The 19,174-nt window shown below is 41.7% G+C and overlaps 1 protein-coding gene across 1 annotated transcript in view; it reads right to left on the reverse strand.

The window, feature by feature from the left end:
• The window catches only part of LOC133555925 (inactive phospholipase C-like protein 2), a 415,124-nt gene that overhangs the window by 342,858 nt on the left and 53,092 nt on the right, over nt 1–19,174 (reverse strand). Inside the window, exons 10-12 of the mRNA XM_061905396.1 lie at nt 15,014–15,136; nt 14,827–14,919; nt 2,161–2,367 (exon numbers count right to left, since the gene is read on the reverse strand). Of these exons, the coding sequence (XP_061761380.1) occupies nt 2,161–2,367; nt 14,827–14,919; nt 15,014–15,136 (423 nt within the window). The remainder of the gene's footprint in view (nt 1–2,160; nt 2,368–14,826; nt 14,920–15,013; nt 15,137–19,174) is intronic.

Raw genomic sequence — 19,174 nt, forward strand, 5'->3', positions numbered from 1 at the left:
GATTATCTAATCTCACTAGGCGACACAATAACGCTGCAGGGATGCTGCAAATAACATTTTTTTTCAACACGTACGAGCCATTCTGCGGATTTGCTTGATCAGGGGTCCCCAAACTACGGCCCGCCAGCATCCAAAATCCGGCCCGCGAGAAGTCCCAAGTTCAAATATTTGAATTTGAATTGTATTCTTGTATTTTAAATTGTTTTAAATCTGTCCTTTCTAATCCATTTTCTACTGCTTGTTATTCTCGGTATCTCCCAGCCGCTCAGGCAAATCATATTGTTTAAAAATGCATTTTCCTGTGACATCATATATACATACATACATACATACATATATATATATATATATATATATATGGGTGGCGGGGTTTGCTGCTAGCGGGGTGTATAAAATAGTCAGGAACTGTCATGGATACAAAGGATTCTGGGTATTTGTTGTGTCGCGTTTATGTTGTGTTACCGTGAGGATGTTCTCCCGAAATGTGTTTGTCAATCTTGTTTGGTGTGGCTTCACAGCGTGGCGCATATTACTAAGAGTGTTAAAATTGTTTATATCACAACCATTAGTGTACTCTGTGTCACCCAGTATGCCTTGCAGTCATGTGCGTGTTGCTGCGGAAGCCACACACAACATGATGCTGGACTGACAAGCAGATCGTACATGTTGTAGAAGGCGACAAAGCCAATGGCTTCATACCACGCCCTAATACTTATTATCTGGGTTACTGCCGGCGGTCATTCTAGAGAATATTAGCGTCTCCTATTGTCTTCTTCGCTTCGTGACACGGGTCTTAAATGGCTCTTTGAATGGTAAAGGATACCGATCCCAGAACCATGTATATCAAATATTTCCGGATGGTTCAACCGCCACCCGTCCGAATCTAATTAAAATCTAGTTTTTCGTCCGACCCGCGGTTTATCCGCGGACTCTGTGGATGAGACCGCAAACCGCGCATCTCTAATATATATATATGTATATATATATATATATATATATATATATATATATATATATATATATATATATATATATATATATGTAGGTGTGGGAAAAATCACAAGACTACTTCATCTCTACAGAACTGTTTCATGTTCTGTAGAGAACATGAACTGTTTCATGAGGGGTTCCCTCAATCTCCTGACGATTGAGGGAACCCCTCATGAAACAGTTCTGTAGAGATGAAGTAGTCTTGTGATTTTTCCCACACACACACACACACACACACATATATATATATATATATATATATATATATATATATGAAGATGAAGTAGATGAAGTAGTCTTGTGATTTTTCCCACACACACACACACACACACACACACACACACACACACACACACACACACACACACACACACACACACACACACACACACACACACACACACATATATATGTACATATATATGATGTCACAGGAAAATGCATTTTTAAACATGAGGGGTTCCCTCAATCTCCTGATGATTGAGGGAACCCCTCATGAAACAGTTCTGTAGAGATGAAGAAGTCTTGTGATTTTTCCCACACACATATATATTGCGCTCTACCACGGTATTGAGCACTATTCTCTGGATAATTTAATTAAGACATACATTGCTCAATACTCGGGTAGAAAGGAATAATATGCTAGGTCAGGAAAAAACACAGAGGCTATTTCATCCCTCCAAGCCTGTTTTGCAGGTTTCCCTGCTTTTCAGGGGATTTTATTGTATATTTTATCATAAAATCCCCAGTTTCGCAGGTTACCCTGCTCCTCAGAGGATTTTATTATATATGCATCTATTTTCTACCACTTATCCCTTTCGGGGTCTCAGGGGGTGCTGGAGCTTATGTTATTGTAAAATCCCCTGAAGAGCAGGGAAACCTTCGAAACAGGCTTGTAGGGATGAAATAGCCTCTGTGTTATTTCCTGACCTAACGTGTGTGTGTGTGTGTGTGTATATATATATATATATATATATATATATATGTTTGTATACATACAGCCCGGCTAAATTTTTTTAACACAATGCGGCCCCCGAGTCAAAAAAAGTTTGGGGACCCCTGTGCTTGATCATTAATGCCTTCCTGGGGGTTTTACACCTCCCACCCTCCCAAACGGGAGTATTGTCGACATCCGTTTTAGTCGCACTTGCAAATCCCGAGAGAACTGACTCTGTTAAACTGTGACCAGGTCATCGCCATGTTGCGGTCGTCTTCCACGCTGGTGCTGGTGCTGCCGAAGGCCTTCTGGGCCAGGAAGATCAGGTTCTCCTCAGAGAGGCCTCGGTTGCTCTGCACTTCCGCCTTGTACTTCATGTTGATCGCCTCGCACAGCTGAGGCCACATCACCTTGTCCGGCACCAGGAAGGGAACCCGGCCCTGAGGGGCAAAGAGAACAGACCACTCAGCAAGAAAAAAAAAAAAAAAATTTAAGTCTGCTGTAGTGTTGTAACGATACCAATATTTTGGTACCGGTACTAAAATTATTTCAATACTTTTTGTTACTTTTCTAAGTAAAAGGGACCACAAAAAATTGCATTGTTGGCTTTATTTAAGCAAAAAATCTTAGGGTACATTAAACATATGTTTATTATTGCAGGGAAGTCCTTCAATAAAATAGACAACTTGTCTTTTATTGGTACGTAAACAAACAAATGCTCCTAATTAGTCTGCTGACATATGCAGTAACATATTGTGTCATTTATCATTCTATAAACATTATAAAGGACAAGTGGTAGAAAATGAATTATTAATCTACTTGTTCATTTACTGTTAATATCTGCTTTGATTGATTGGTTGATTGAAACTTGTATTAGTAGATTGCACAGTACAGTACATATTCCGTACAAATGACCACTAATGGTAACACCCGAATACGTTTTTCAACGTTAATCAATTCATGCTTATTTTCTCTTTTAACATGTTCTATCTACACTTCTGTTAAAATGGAATAATCACTTTTTCTTCTGTTGTTTGGATACTTTACATTAGTTTTGGATGATACCACCAATTTGGGTATCAATCCGATACCAAGTAGTTGGTATCGGATTGAGCATAACACTACCACCACCATGCTTGACAGTAGGTACGGTGTACTTGGGATTAAAGATCTCAGCTTTTCTCCTCCGAGCATATTACTAGGTATTGGGGCCAAACAGCTAATTTTTTATAGAGTAAAATTGTTAAAGGGGAACATTATCACCAGACCTATGTAAGCGTCAATATATACCTTGATGGTGCAGAAAAAAGACCATATATTTTTTTAAACAATTTCCGAACTCTAAATGGGTGAATTTTGGCGAATTAAACGCCTTTCTGTTTATTGCTCTGGAGGCGATGACGTCAGAACGTGACGTCACCGAGGTAACACTGCCGCCATTTTCATTTTCTACACATTACACACACGGGTCTCAGCTCTGTTATTTTCCGTTTTTTCGACTATTTTTTGGAACCTTGGAGACATCATGCCTCGTCGGTGTGTTGTCGGAGGGTGTAACAACACTAACAGGGAGGGATTCAAGTTGCACCACTGGCCCGAAGATGCCAAAGTGTCTGCCGCCAGACCCTCATTGAATGTACCAAAGTGTCTTCACATTTTACCGGCGATGACAGACATGGCACAGAGATGTATGGATAACCTGCAGATGCATTTGCAACCATAAAGTCAACGAAATCACAAAGGTGAGTTTTGTTGATGTTGACTTATGTGCTAATCAGACATATTTGGTCGCGGCGTGACTGCCAGCTAATCGATGCTAACATGCTACGCTAATCGATGCTAACATGCTATTTACCGGCGGTGCTAAAGCAGACATGGTACAGAGATGTATGGATAACCTGCAGACGCATTTGCAACTATATTACGTTTCCTTCCACCCACATTTAATGCGAAAAAAACACTTACCAATCGACGGATTTAAGTTGCTCCAGTGTCACAAGATGCGAAAGTCCTGATTGTTCGGTCCGCACATTTTACCGGCGATGCTAACGCAGCTATTCGGCCATGCTATGGCTATGAATAGCGTCAATAGCTATTCGCTCAATAGCTTTGGTTTGTTCTTCAATACTTTCATACTCCAACCATCTGTTTCAATACATGCGGTTTAGCTCGGTTGGTAGAGTGGCCGTGCCAGCAACTTGAGGGTTGCAGGTTCGATTCCCGCTTCCGCCATCCTAGACACTGCCGTTGTGTCCTTGGGCAAGACACTTTACCCACCTGCTCCCAGTGCCACCCACACTGGTTTGAATGTAACTTAGATATTGGGTTTCACTATGTAAAGCGCTTTGAGTCACTAGAGAAAAAGCGCTATATGAATATAATTCAATTCAATCTGTTAAATCGCTTAAACTGCTGAAATCCGAGTCTGAATCCGAGCTAATGTCGCTATATCTTGCTGTGGTATTCGCCATTGTTCGTTTATTGGCAGCTCTGTATGACGTCACAGGAGAATGGATAGTGGTTTCGAAAATAGCGAAAATAAGGCAAATTTGGTCCACCGTGTAATTTAATTTGGCCCTTGAGGCAATATCAAATTAATATTATTATAACACCGCATTCACCGCTAATACTCATACTTACCAACCCTTCCAATTTTCCCGGTAGACTCCCACATTTCAGTGCCCTTGCCGAAAATCACCCGGGGCAACCATTCTCCCGAATTTCTCTTGATTTCCACCCAAACAACATAATTGGGGACCTGCCTTAAAGGCACCGCATTCAACGTCCTCTACAACCTGTCGTCCCGTCCGCTTTTTCTCCATAAAAACATTGCCCACTCACATACTATATGCGGACTTTACACACAAACAAGTGAATGCAAGGCATACTTGGTCAACCGCCATACAGGTCACACTGAGGGTGGCCGTATAAACAACTTTAACACTGTTACAAATGGTATAGCTCGGTTGGTAGAGTGGCCGTGCCAACAACTTGAGAGGTTGCGGGTTCGATCCCCGCTTCCGCCATCCTAGTTACTGCCGTTGTGTCCTTGGGCCAGACACTTTACCCACCTGCTCCCAGTGCCACCCACACTGGTTTGAATGTAATTTAGGGGTTGGGTTTCACTATGTAAAGCGCTTTGAGTCACTAGAGAAAAAAGCGCTGTATAAATATAATTCACTTCACTTCACTACAAATATGCGCCACACTGTGAACCCACACCAAACAAGAATGACAAGCACATTTAGGGAGAACATCCGCACCGTAACACAACATAAACACCACAGAACAAATACCCAGAATCCCTTGCAGCACTGACTCATCCATGATGCTACCACCAAACCCCGCCAAGTTAATGTTGATATTTACATCAGAAAGCTGCAAATAAGAAAGAGGCATTCCATTTTTTTTTTTTTTTACATTTTATTTAATATGCCGTTGATATTTTTAAATTATCATTATTATTATTATTTGAAAATTGATTTTGCATGTCACTATAAAGTTATACAAGCCTTGCTCGTTCAATATTCAATGCAAAAACTTGTTTGGGTCCCTACTAAAATGTTAATTTGTTGAACCTCGGCCCGCGGCTTTGTTCCGTTTAAAATTTTGGCTCACTCTGTATTTGAGTTTGACACCCCTGATTTAATGCATCTTTATTTGATATGACTATAAACAAAATACGGAATAAATGTCCGACTTGCTAAAACACCAAAATTGTGCGGGGGTTGAATAATTTTGATCACAACTGTAGGGTAGGGGAACAGTTACAATGTAAACTACAGTATACATAAAAACAGTCTTTTTAGAGACGCTGATGGAAACAAACACAGCTCATTGGCATCAAAGCTACTGATATCCTGAAGGACAGATCTGTACAGACACAGCCTTAAAGTAACCAATGATGGAAGAAGAACGAGTCCACCATAGGCCACACTTATCGACTGCGTGTTTGAAATGTTGTCGCCCAGCCCGATATAATTTTCTTTCAGAGACGCCCAAGTGGTGCTCCAACGCTTGAGCCGTGCTTCTGGGTATCGCTCACCTCCTGCCAGGTGTGGGGTGGGGGGGTTGCGGAATGTCACACCTGGGTCATCACTTACCACAAAAGTAGACACATGGATCGTCGTTTATGCTTAGAGTGTTAGAATTGTTGCAGAGCAGCTAAATGAACACTTAGCGTTTAACAATCTATGTGAAACCTTTCAATCCGGTTTCAGGGCAAATCAGCCCTCGCAAAAATGACTAGTGATCTATTGCTAACGATGGATTCTGATGCGTCATCTATGTTGCTGCTCCTCGATCTTAGCGCTGCTTTTGATACCGTCGATCATAATATTTTATTAGATCGTATCAAAACACGAATTGGTACGTCAGACTTAGCCCTGTCTTGGTTTAACTCTTATCTTACTGACAGGGTGCAGTGCTTCTCCCATAGCAATGTGACCTCGGACTACGTTAAGGTAACGTGTGGAGTTCCCCAGGGTTCGGTCCTTGGCCCTGCACTCTTCAGCATCTACATGCTGCCGCTAGGTGACATCATACGCAAATACGGTATTAGCTTTCACTGTTATGCTGATGACACCCAACTCTACATGCCCCTAAAGCTGACCAACACGCCAGACTGTAGTCAGCTGGAAGCGTGTCTTAATGAAATTAAACAATGGATGTCCGCTAACTTTTTGCAACTTAACGCCAAAAAAACGGAAATGCTGATTATCGGTCCTGCTAGACACCGAACTCTATTTAATAATACAACTTTAACATTTGACAACCAAATAATAAAACAAGGTGACTCAGTAAAAAATCTGGGTATTATCTTCGACCCAACTCTCTCCTTTGAGCCACACATTAAAAGCGTTACTAAAATGGCCTTCTTTCATCTCCGTAATATCGCTAAAATTCGCTCCATTTTGTCCACTAAAGACGCTGAGATCATTATCCATGCGTTTGTTACGTCTCGTCTCGATTACTGTAACGTATTATTTTCGGGTCTCCCCATGTCTAGCATTAAAAGATTACAGTTGGTACAAAATGCGGCTGCTAGACTTTTGACAAGAACAAGAAAGTTTGATCACATTACGCCTGTACTGGCTCACCTGCACTGGCTTCCTGTGCACTTAAGATGTGATTTTAAGGTTTTACTACTTATGTATATCAATCAATCAATCAATGTTTACTTATATAGCCCTAAATCACTAGTGTCTCAAAGGGCTGCACAAACCACTACGACATCCTCGGTAGGCCCACATAAGGGCAAGGAAAACTCACACCCAGTGGGACATCGGTGACAATGATGACTATGAGAACATGATACTGTGAAAGATCAATCCATAATGGATCCAACACAGTCGCGAGAGTCCAGTCCAAAGCGGATCCAACACAGCAGCGAGAGTCCCGTTCACAGCGGAGCCAGCAGGAAACCATCCCAAGCGGAGGCTGATATAAAGTATAAAATAGTTAAATAGTATAAAAAAGTTAAGTATAAAATACTACACGGTCTAGCTCCATCCTATCTTGCCGATTGTATTGTACCATATGTCCCGGCAAGAAATCTGCGTTCAAAGGACTCCGGCTTATTAGTGATTCCTAAAGCCCCAAAATAGTCTGCGGGCTATAGAGCGTTTTCCGTTCGGGCTTCAGTACTCTGGAATGCCCTCCCGGTAACAGTTCCAGATGCTACCTCAGTAGAAGCATTTAAGTCTCACTTTAAAACTCATTTGTATAATCTAGCCTTTAGATAAACCTCCTTTTTAGACCAGTTGATCTGCCGCTTCTTTTCTTTTTTCTCCTATGTCCCCCCCTCCCTTGTGGAGGGGGTCTGGTCCGATGACCATGGATGAAGTACTGGCTGTCCAGAGTCGAGACCCAGGATGGACCGCTCGTCGGGACCCAGGATGGACCGCTCGCCTGTATCGGTTGGGGACATCTCTACGCTGCTGATCCGCCTCCGCTTGGGATGGTTTCCTGTGGACGGGACTCTCGCTGCTGTCTTGGATCCGCTTTGAACTGAACTCTCGCGACTGTGTTGGAGCCACTATGGATTGAACTTTCACAGTATCATGTTAGACCCGCTCGACATCCATTGCTTTCGGTCCCCTAGAGGGGGGGGGTTGCCCACATCTGAGGTCCTCTCCAAGGTTTCTCATAGTCAGCATTGTCACTGGCGTCCCACTGGATGTGAATTCTCCCTGCCCACTGGGTGTGAGTTTTCCTTGCCCTTTTGTGGGTTCTTCCGAGGATGTTGTAGTCGTAATGATTTCTACAGTCCTTTGAGACATTTGTGATTTAGGGCTATATAAATAAACATTGATTGATAGAGTGAGAAGCACTCTGTACATCAAAAACACTCATCAAAGATCCTCTATTTGACAAGAAAACTGCTGTTTTTAAGACGATAAAGCAAAATTCTAGTCAAAGATCGTCTATATCAGGGGTGTCAAACTCAAACACAGAGTGGGCCAAAATTTTAAAACTGAACAAAGCCAAGGTTCAACAAATTAACATTTTAATAGGGACCCAAACAAGTTTTGCATTGAATATTGAACGAGCAAGGCTTATATAACTTTATAGTGACATGCAAAATCGATTTTCAAATAATAATAATAATGATAATTTAAAAATATCAATGGTATATTAAATAAAATGTAAAAAAAAAAAAAAATGGAATGCCTCTTTCCTATTTGCAGCTTTCTGATGTAAAAAATCAACATTATGTCACGTCTGTAAATCTGATTTCATGTTTGATCATGTTTTTTTTTTTTTTTCTGGACTCTTGTTCTGTTTTTTTTCACTTCCTGGTTTGTTTTTGTTACCATGTCAACTCATTACTTTTCACCCGTCATGTCACGTCCCTGTTCTCAGCCTCACCTGTTTTCACTAATCATCGCAGCTATTTAAGTCACTCTTTTTCTTGTCTTCGTCCTGGGATCTTCACATGCGCACGCACCCTACCCATGCTGCACCTCCTTCATGTCCTCGTCCACAGTTCCATGCCGTGTAAGTTTTTTTGTATTTATGCCATTGTGCTAGTTTTGTTTTGTTTGTATATAGTCATGCCATTGTGCTGGTTTTTTTTAAGTATAGTATAGATTATTATCCGCCACAGAGCGCGTCCTTGGTTTGCCTTTTTGTAGTTTGTTTGTTTATTTAAAAAATCATGTACCTGAATTCATGCCTGGCTCGTCCTGTAATCCCGCTGCGTCGAAGGAGCACACACCATCCATGTCAAAGCCTGACACATTAACTTGGCGGAGTTTGGTGGTAGCGGGGGAGGGGGTGTATATTATAGCATCCCGGAGGAGTTAGTGCTGCAAGGGATCCTGGGTATTTGTTCAGTTGTGTTTATGCTGTGTTACAGTGCGGATGTTCTCCCTGAATGTGGTTGTCATTCTTGTTTGGTGTGGGTTCACAGTATGGCGCATATTTGTAGTGAAGTGAATTATATTTGTATAGCGCTTTTTCTCTAGTGACTCAAAGCGCTTTACATAGTGAAACCCAATATCTAAATTACATTTAAACCAGTGTGGGTGGCACTGGGAGCAGGTGGGTAAAATGTCTGGCCCAAGGACACAACGGCAGTAACCAGGATGGCGGAAGCGGGGATCGAACCTGCAACCCCTCAAGTTGTTGGCACGGCCACTCTACCAACCGAGCTATACCATTTGTAACAGTGTTAAAGTTGTTTATACGGCCACCCTCAGTGTGACATGTATGGCGGTTGACCAAGTATGCCTTGCATTCACTTGTTTGTGTGTAAAGTCCGCATATAGTATGAGACTGGGCCGGCACAATGTTTGTATGGAGAAAAAGCGGACGGGACGACAGGTTGTAGAGGACGTTGAATGATGTTGTTTGGGTGGAAATCGAGAGAAATTCGGGAGAATGGTTGCCCCGGGTGATTTTCGGCAAAGGCTCTGAAATTCGGGAGTCTACCGGGAAAATTGGAAGGGTTGGTAAGTATGAGTATTAGCGGTGAATGCGGTGTTATAATAATATTGATTTGATATTGCCTCAAGGGCCAAATTAAATTACACGGTGGGCCAAATTTGGCCCGCGGGCCAGGGTTTGACACCCATGGTTTATATGAAAGGAACATTGCTGTTTTTTACAGACCAACAGATCATGTACAATATATGATAGCACCGTGGTTATTTTTAAGGAGCAATTGCGAAACTCAAGTCAAAGATCATCTATTGGCGGCATAGCTCGGTTGGTAGAGTGGCCGTGCCAGCAACTTGAGGGTTGCAGGTTCGATTCCCGCTTGTGCCATCCTAGTCACTGCCGTTGTGTCCTTGGGCAAGACACTTTACCCACCTGCTCCCAGTGCCACCCACACTGGTTTAAATGTAATTTAGATATTGGGTGTCACTATGTAAAGCGCTTTGAGTCACTTGAGAAAAGCGCTATATAAATATAATTCACAATTCACAATCTACACCTAACTAACACTGTGATGATACCAAGTAAAAGAGTGTATACTACTATGATTACATCCATATTTTGTAGCATGACAAAATCTTCTTTCCCTTTTTTTAAAATTAATATTATATTTATAAATAAACAATATAAATGCCAGATGATGTCCAGGCACGTCCAACCGGTAGGAGGCCACGGGGGAGACCCAGGACACGCTGGGAAGACTATGTCTCCCGGCTGGCCTGGGAACGCCTCGGGATCCCCCGGGAGGAGCTGGACCAAGTGGCTGGGGACAGGGAAGTCTGGGCTTCCCTGCTTAGGCTGCTGCCCCCGTGACCCAACCTCGGATAAGCGGAAGAAGATGGATGGATGGATGTATATTATGTTTATAAACTCAAGAAACATTTCCCTAGACACGTGAGGATTTTGATTATGACCAATTTATGATCATGTAACTACTTGGTATCGACTTGATACCCAAATTTGTAGTATTATCCAAAACAAATGTAAAGTATCAAACAACAGAAGTGTAGTTAGAACATGTTAAAAGAGAAAGCAGGCAGATATTAACAGTGAATGAACAAGTAGTTCAAAGGCCTACTGAAACCCACTAATACCGACCACGCAGTCTGATAGTTTATATATCAATGATGAAATATCAACATTGCAACACATGCCAATACGGCCTTTTTAGTTTACTAAATTGCAATTTTAAATTTCGCGACGAAATATCCTGCAGCACCGTTCCCAGCTATTAAGTCGTCTGTTTTCATCGCATAATTCCACAGTATTATGGACATCTGTGTTGCTGAATCTTTTGCAATTTGTTCGATGAACAATGGAGACATCAAAGAAGAAAGCTGTAGGTGGGAAGCGGTGTATTGCGGCCGGCTTTAGCAACACAAACACAGCCGTTGTTTCATTGTTTACATTCCCGAAAGATGACGGTGAAGCTTTACTTTGGAACAGAGATGTCAAAAGAACACGGTTGAATTGGACCACACACACAAAGTACTGTGTATTATGCAGCGATCATTTCGAAAGATCGCGTTTCGAAGAGGGTCCCTTGCGAAGAGCAGAGATGGGCATCGCCACCACCCGTCGACTGTTGCTGAAGAAAGGTGCGGGGCCGGCCTTCAGGTTGTACAGGTACGACCATATAATCTCACTAAAACACTAGTAACACAATGAGCAGATAAGGGATTTTCCAGAATTATCCTAGTAAATTTGTCTAATAACATCTGAATCGCTCCAACTGCCCTCTAGTTTTTTTTTCTCTAGTCCTTCACTCTCACTTTCCTCATCGACGAATCTTTTATACTTGCTCAAATTAATGGGGAAATTGTCGCTTTCTCGGTCTGAATCGCTCTAGCTGCTGGTGGCCATGATTGTAAACAATGTTCAGATGTGAGGAGCTCCACAACCCGTGACGTCACGCGCACATTGTCTGCTACTTCCGGTACAGGCAAAGCTTTTTTATTAGCGACCAAAAGTTGCGAACTTTATCGTCGATGTTCTCTACTAAATCCTTTCAGCAAAAATATGGCAATATCGCGAAATGATCAAGTATGACACATAGAATGGACCTGCTATCCCCGTTTAAATAAGAAAATCTAATTTCAGTCCATCCATCCATTTTCTACCGCTTATTCCCTTTTGGGGTCGCGGGGGGCGCAGGTGCCTATCTCAGCTACAATCGGGCGGAAGGCGGGGTACACCCTGGACAAGTCGCCAACTCATCGCAGGGCATCTAATTTCAGTAGGCCTTTAATAATTATTTTTTTTACAGCTTGTCCTTTATAATGTTGACAAAATTATAAAATAGAAAATGACACAAAATGTTAATGCGTATGTCAGCAGCTTAAGTGTTTGTTTACTAATAAAAGACAAGGTGTCTTGTATGTTTACTATTTTATTTAGTGGGGCGGTATAGCTCGCTAGGTAGAGTGGCCGTGCCAGCAACTTGAGGGTTGCAGGTTCGATTCCCACTTCCGCCATCCTAGTCACTGCCGTTGTGTCCTTGGGCAAGACACTTTACCCACCTGCTCCCAGTGCCACCCACACTGGTTTAAATGTAACATAGATATTGGGTTTCACTATGTAAAGCGCTTTGAGTCACTAGAGAAAAGCGCTATATAAATATATTTCACTTCACATTTAAGGACAAACCTGCAATAAGAAACATATGTTGAAAGGACTACTGAAATGAGATTTTCTTATTTAATCGGGGATAGCAGGTCCATTCTATGTGTCATACTTGATCATTTTGCGATATTGCCATATTGCGATAAATTTCGCAACTTTTGGTCGCTAATAAAAAAGGCCTGCCTGTACCGGAAGTAGCAGACAATGTGCGCGTGACGTCACGGGTTGTAGGGCTCCTCACATCCTCACATTGTTTACAATCATGGCCACCAGCAGCAAGAGCGATTCGGACCGAGAAAGCGACGTTTTCCTCATTAATTTGAGCGAGAATGAAAGATTTGTGGATGAGGATAGTGAGAGTGAAGGACTACAAAAAAAAAGAAAAAAAAAGGCAAGGAAAGGGGGAGCGATTCAGATGTGTTTAGACACATTTACTAGGATACTTCTGGAAAATCCCTTATCTGCCTATTGTGTTACTAGTGTTTTAGTGAGATTATATGCAACCTGAAACCCAGTGTTTCTGAGTGAAGCCACACAGCTGCAGGAGGACGCAAGCTCCGCTCATGTCTATGATAAGAGCCAACTTATTACCACAATTTTCTCACCGAAACCTGCCGGTTGACATGTGGCCGGGAACCATGTTCGCTTGACCGCTCTGTTCCGTAGTAAAGCTTCAACTTCGGGAATGTAAATAAGGAAACTGTGTTTGTGTTGCTAAAGGCAGCTGCAATACACCGCTTCTCACCTACATCTTTCTTCTTTGACGTCTCCATTATTAGTTGAACAAATTGCAAAAGATTCAGCGAAACGGATGTCCGGAATACTGTGTAATTATGCGATGAAAAGAGACGACTTTTAGCTGTAAGTGGTGCTGGGCTAATATGTTCGCTACAACCAATAAGGCAGGGGTAGGGAACCTATGGCTCTAGAGCCAGATGTGGCCCTTTTGATGACTGCATCTGGCACTCAGATAAATCTTAGCTGACATTGCTTAACACGATAAGTAATGAATAATTATCACAGTGTTAAAAATAACGTTCAAATTTTTCAAACATTTTCATGCATTTTAATCCAACCATCCATTTTCTATTGCACCTGTCCAAGATGTCGCATTAATGGTAAGAAGTAATATATTTATCATTGGTTAAATTCAAGATAACAATGTTATCAAAAAGAATAAGAGACTTATTATACTCTAAAAATGTTTGGTCTTGTCAAGACCTGGACTATGGTGTGGTTTGTTTTCCCCGTGGTGCAAAGCGATTGGAACGGACATGGCGTGAAGGTAATGACATCTTTAATCTTAACTCAAAAATATTACAAAAACAAAGGGTATCAATCAATCAATCAATCAATCAATGTTTACTTATATAGCCCTAAATCACTAGTGTCTCAAAGGGCTGCACAAACCACAACACAAACCACTAGACATCCTCGGTAGGCCCACATAAGGGCAAGGAAAACACACACCCAGTGGGATAAACAAAAGGCGCTCTCAATGGAGGTTAAAAACTTGGCTATGAAAACTAAAACTCGCACAACGGGAGAACTATGAACTTAAAACAAAACATACAAACTATGGCATGAAAAACTTACTTGGACCGAGAAAGAGCATGGATCATCGGCATGGATAACATAGGTGTGTAGGAAGTGATAGAGGGTGAGTAGAAGGTGATGTTGCCTGGCTGACTGCCTGGCAACTGCAGGCTTAAATGGTGACGTGGTGATTGACAACAGGCACATGAGGTCAAGTGAATCAGGTGTGTGAGTCGTGAAAACAGGTGAACTGATTGGTAGTCGTGGAAACAAAAACAAAAACAGGAACTAATGGAGTCCGAAACAAACAGAAGTGACAGGTCTTACTTAAAAATGCACGCATTTAGTTGTATTCAGTGTTTAAAAAATATGATACGGCTCTCACGGAAATACATTTTGAAATATTTGGCTTTCATGGCTCTCTCAACCAAAAAGGTTCCCGACCCCTGCAATAAGGTCACAAACACGCATCATCATTTAAAATTGCAATTTAGTAAACTAAAAAGGGCCGTATTGGCATGTGTTGCAATGTTGATATTTCATCATTGATATATAAACTATCAGACTGTGTGGTGGGTAGTAGTGGGTTTCAGTAGGCCTTTAACTAAGATGTTTTGTTAAAATACATTTTTTGTTTAGAAAAGTCCCAAAATACATTTTGGTACCTGGAAACGGGACAACACACATTTTTGAGAATCTACTACCAGTCAGAGATAATTGTGTTAATGTCATAATGTGTGTGTTGTGATTGGAAGGTGATGTGTGTGTGTGTGTGTGTGTGTGTGTGTGTGTGCACTTACTGGCTCGGCAAAAGCGTTGTCCCACAGCACCGTGGCCGTGGCATTATTGTCTTGGCTCCCGTGGACGATCACCACTACCGGCAGTGACAATGTCTGTTAGGAGAGACCAAGATGAAAAAAAATATATATATTTTTTTTTAATTCAGTGGTTATTCATCACTGTTATAATTATCGTCCGTTTGCGTACCTTCACTTGGAAGACGAGCTCATTGCCTCCGACGCTGAACTGGGACTCGAAGAGAATGGTGAACTTCTCCTCGGTGACGGATTCTGCTCCTCTCCTGTCCGACCGCTTGATCCGCTTCAAGGACTACGTGGAGGACGGACATGGGACAAAAGACAAAGACCGTATGTAGGAATTGCGAAGGCCTTCATACTGCATACTATATATATATATATATAAGCCCAAAAAAAGTCTGCGGGCTGTAGAGCTTTTTCATTTCGGGCTCCAGTACTCTGGAATGCCCTCCCGGTAACAGTTCGAGATGCTACCTCAGTAGAAGCATTTAAGTCTCACCTTAAAACTCATTTGTATGCTCTAGCCTTTAAATAGACTCCCTTTTTAGACCAGTTGATCTGCCGTTTCTTTTCTTTTTCTTCTATGTCCCACTCTCCCTTGTGGAGGGGGTCCGGTCCGATCCGGTGGCCATGTACTGCTCGCCTGTGTATCGGCTGGGGACATCTCTGCGCTGCTGATCCGCCTCCGCTTGGGATGGTTTCCTGCTGGCTCCGCTGTGAACGGGACTCTCGCTGCTGTGTTGGATCCGCTTTGGACTGGACTCTCGCGACTGTGTTGTATCCATTATGGATTGAACTTTCACAGTATCATGTTAGACCCCCTCGACATCCATTGCTTTCCTCCTCTCCAAGGTTCTCATAGTCATCATTGTCACCGACGTCCCACTGGGTGTGAGTTTTCCTTGCCCTTATGTGGGCCTACCGAGGATGTCGTAGTGGTTTGTGCAGCCCTTTGAGACACTAGTGATTTAGGGCTATATGAGTAAACATTGATTGATTGAAATAATCATTAACTTTAGAATTTGATGCCAGCCACTCGTGACAAAGAAGTTGGGAAAGGTGGCAATAAATACTGAAAAAGTTGAGGAATGCTCATCAAACACTTATTTGGAAGATCCCACAGGTGTGCAGGCTAATTGGGAACAGGTGGGTGCCATGATTGGGTATAAAAGCAGCTTCCCAAAAAAATGCTCAGTCTTTCACAAGAAAGTTGTCCACAACTGCGTGAGCAAATAGTCAAACAGTTTAAGAACAACGTTTCTCAAAGTGCAACTGCAAGAACTTTAGGGATTTCAACATCTACAGTCCATAATATCATCAAACGGTTCAGAGAATCTGGAGAAATCACTCCACGTAAGCGGCATGGCCGGAAACCAACATTGAATGACCGTGATTTTTGATCCCTCAGACGGCACTGTATCAAAAACCGACATCAATCTCTAAAGGATATCACCACATGGGCTCAGTCAGGAACACTTCAGAAAACCACTTTTACTAAATACAGTTGGTCACTACATCTGTAAGTGCAAATTAAAGCTCTACGATGCAAAGCGAAAGCCATTTATCAACAACATCCAGAAACGCCGCAGGCTTCTCTGGGCCCGAAAACATCTAAGATGGACTGATGCAAAGTGGAAAAGTGTTCTGTGGTCTGACGAGTCCACATTTCAAATTGTTTTTGGAAATATTCGACATCGAGGGGAAGCGAACCATCCAGACTGTTATCGACGCAAAGTTGAAAAGCCAGCATCTGTGATGGTATGGGGGTGCATTAGTGCCCATCTGTGAAGGCACCATTAATGCTGAAAGGTACATACAGGTTTTGGAACAACATATGCTGCCATCTAAGCGACATCTTTTTCATGGACGCCCCTTTCCTTGGATTGTAAATAATTCAATTTATAGAACCAGGTCTGGGCAATTATTTTGACTCAGGGGCCACATTTAGAGGAAAAAAATTTACTTTTAGGAACACTAATACAAAACCTGTGATTGAATGCAAAAAATTATGTGACAGACCGCCTTAAAAAACGCAATAGAATTTTTTTTTCTATGAACGATAAAACACTGAATATTGACAAAATATGAATGTCACACCCGCTTTCCATTGACATATTTTACAATAAAGTGAAACGCAAAAAAAATGCAACAAACAGTGAAATATGAACGCAATGGGTACAAAGTAAACCCACCTACAATCTGATAAATCTGATATTTGCTGAATTCCCCCCAGGGATCAATAAAGTACTTTCCATTCTATTTTATTCTATATATCACTAAGCTTTAAAACTTTGTTGTGAAAATCTCCTTTCGCGTCTGTGGAAACGCTTCCCGCCCACACTGCTTGGTGCCTTGTCTGAGCTGCTGTGACGTAGATTACATTAGTAACTCATTAGATTACCATAGTAACTAATTACATTACCATAGTAACTGGTATATCATCCATAAGTGCAGATTCTAACCATTAAAATACTTTGTACAGTTGAAGACTTACGGTCATTAGAAAACATGACAGCACATCTTAATGGCAGCTACACTTTCCATCTTAAAGGTCTAAAGAATTTATTTGGGAATGTCCGGCGGGCCAGATTGAAAAGCTTAACGGGCCGGATGTGGCCCTTGGGCCTTAATTTGCCCAGGTCTGGTATAGACTCTGATGATTAACTTGTGTGATGACTGTATTATGCTGATAGTATACATTTGTACCATGAATTAAATAACGTTAGAGATGTCCGATAATGGCTTTTTTGCCGATATCCGATATTCCGATATTGTCCAACTCCCAATTACCGATTCCGGTATCAACCGATACCGATATATACAGTCGTGGAATTAACACATTATTATGCCTAATTTTGTTGTGACGCCCCGCTAGATGCATCAAACAATGTAACAAAGTTTTCCAAAATAAATCCACTCAAGTTATCGAAAAAAAATGCCAACAACAATGTTGCAAGGGGTTCCGGGTATTTGTTCTGTTGTGTTTATGTTGTGTTACGCTGCGGATGTTCTCCCGAAATGTGTTTGTCATTCTTGTTTGGTGTGGGTTCACAGTGTGGCGCATATTTGTAACAGTGTTAAAGTTGTTTATACGGCCACCCTCAGTGTGACCTGTATGGCTGTTGACCAAGTATGCCTTGCATTCACTTGTGTGTGTGGAAAGCCGTAGATATTATGTTATTTTTTTTAACGTGCCTCAAAATAGCAGCTTGGAATTTGGGACATGCTCTCCCTGTGAGAGCATGAGGAGGTTGAGTTAGGTGGGGTAGGGGGAGTGTATATTGTAGCGTCCCGGAAGAGTTAGTGCTGCAAGGGGTTCTGGGTATTTGTTCTGTTGTGTTTATGTTGTGTTACGGTGCGGATGTTCTCCCGAAATGTGTTTGTCATTCTTGTTTGGTGTGGGTTCACAGTGTGGCGCACATTTGTAACAGTGTTAAAGTTGTTTATACGGCCACCCTCAGTCTGACCTGTATGGCTGTTGACCAAGTATGCCTTCTGTGCGTGAAAAGCTGTAGATATTATGTAAATGAACCGGCCTTTAATGTCACGCCTGTGAATCAGGTTTTATTAGGGGTGTAACGGTACGTGTATTTGTATTGAACCGTTTCGGTGCGGGGGTTCCGGAAGACCTTGTGGAGGGATTCTTTGCACAAGAAGGTGACGGACTTCATCCAGCAGCTGGAACGCAAGAACCAGCTGGACGTCTTCATGGAGAAACTTCTCTAGCTTGAAAGGAGAATATTTTATTAGCCAGAATCAAACAATGTGACCCATGTCCTTCATGGCGGTCGACGCTCGGTGGAGCGGCGTCTCCATCAAGAGGCTGTAGTTGTTTTTCCACGCTTCGGTTCGCAAGTGAACCGAACGAATAAACAAAAACATAAACAAAAGTGAAATAAAAAATCTTAAAGGCTAAATGTAATTAAGAAAAACTTGCAACGTTTACTAATAAAACAAAGCTGTTTTTTTTTTCAAACTGTCATTGTTTAAAACATAATATTGAATCAAAATCAATGTTATTATGAATTATTGACCTATCCAAGTTTCCGATTACTTCACATCAAATATTCCACTAAGAAAAGTATTTTTGGTGGAAGATTTAGCAAATTTGTTAAATAAGTAATCAAAAAATTTATATTTCGTTTTTTTCTAACTGTACCGAAAATGAATCGAACCGTGACCTCCGAACCGAGGTACGTACCAAACCGAAATGTTTGTGTATTGTTACACCCCTAGGTTTTATGTTTGATCATGTTATGTTTTGTTTTTTGGACTCTTGTTTCCTGTTTTGCACTTCCTGGTTTTGTTTGTTTCCATAGTAACCCATTAG

Source organism: Nerophis ophidion, linkage group LG07 (assembly GCF_033978795.1).
Source record: "Nerophis ophidion isolate RoL-2023_Sa linkage group LG07, RoL_Noph_v1.0, whole genome shotgun sequence".
Classification (NCBI taxonomy): Eukaryota; Metazoa; Chordata; class Actinopteri; order Syngnathiformes; family Syngnathidae; genus Nerophis; species Nerophis ophidion.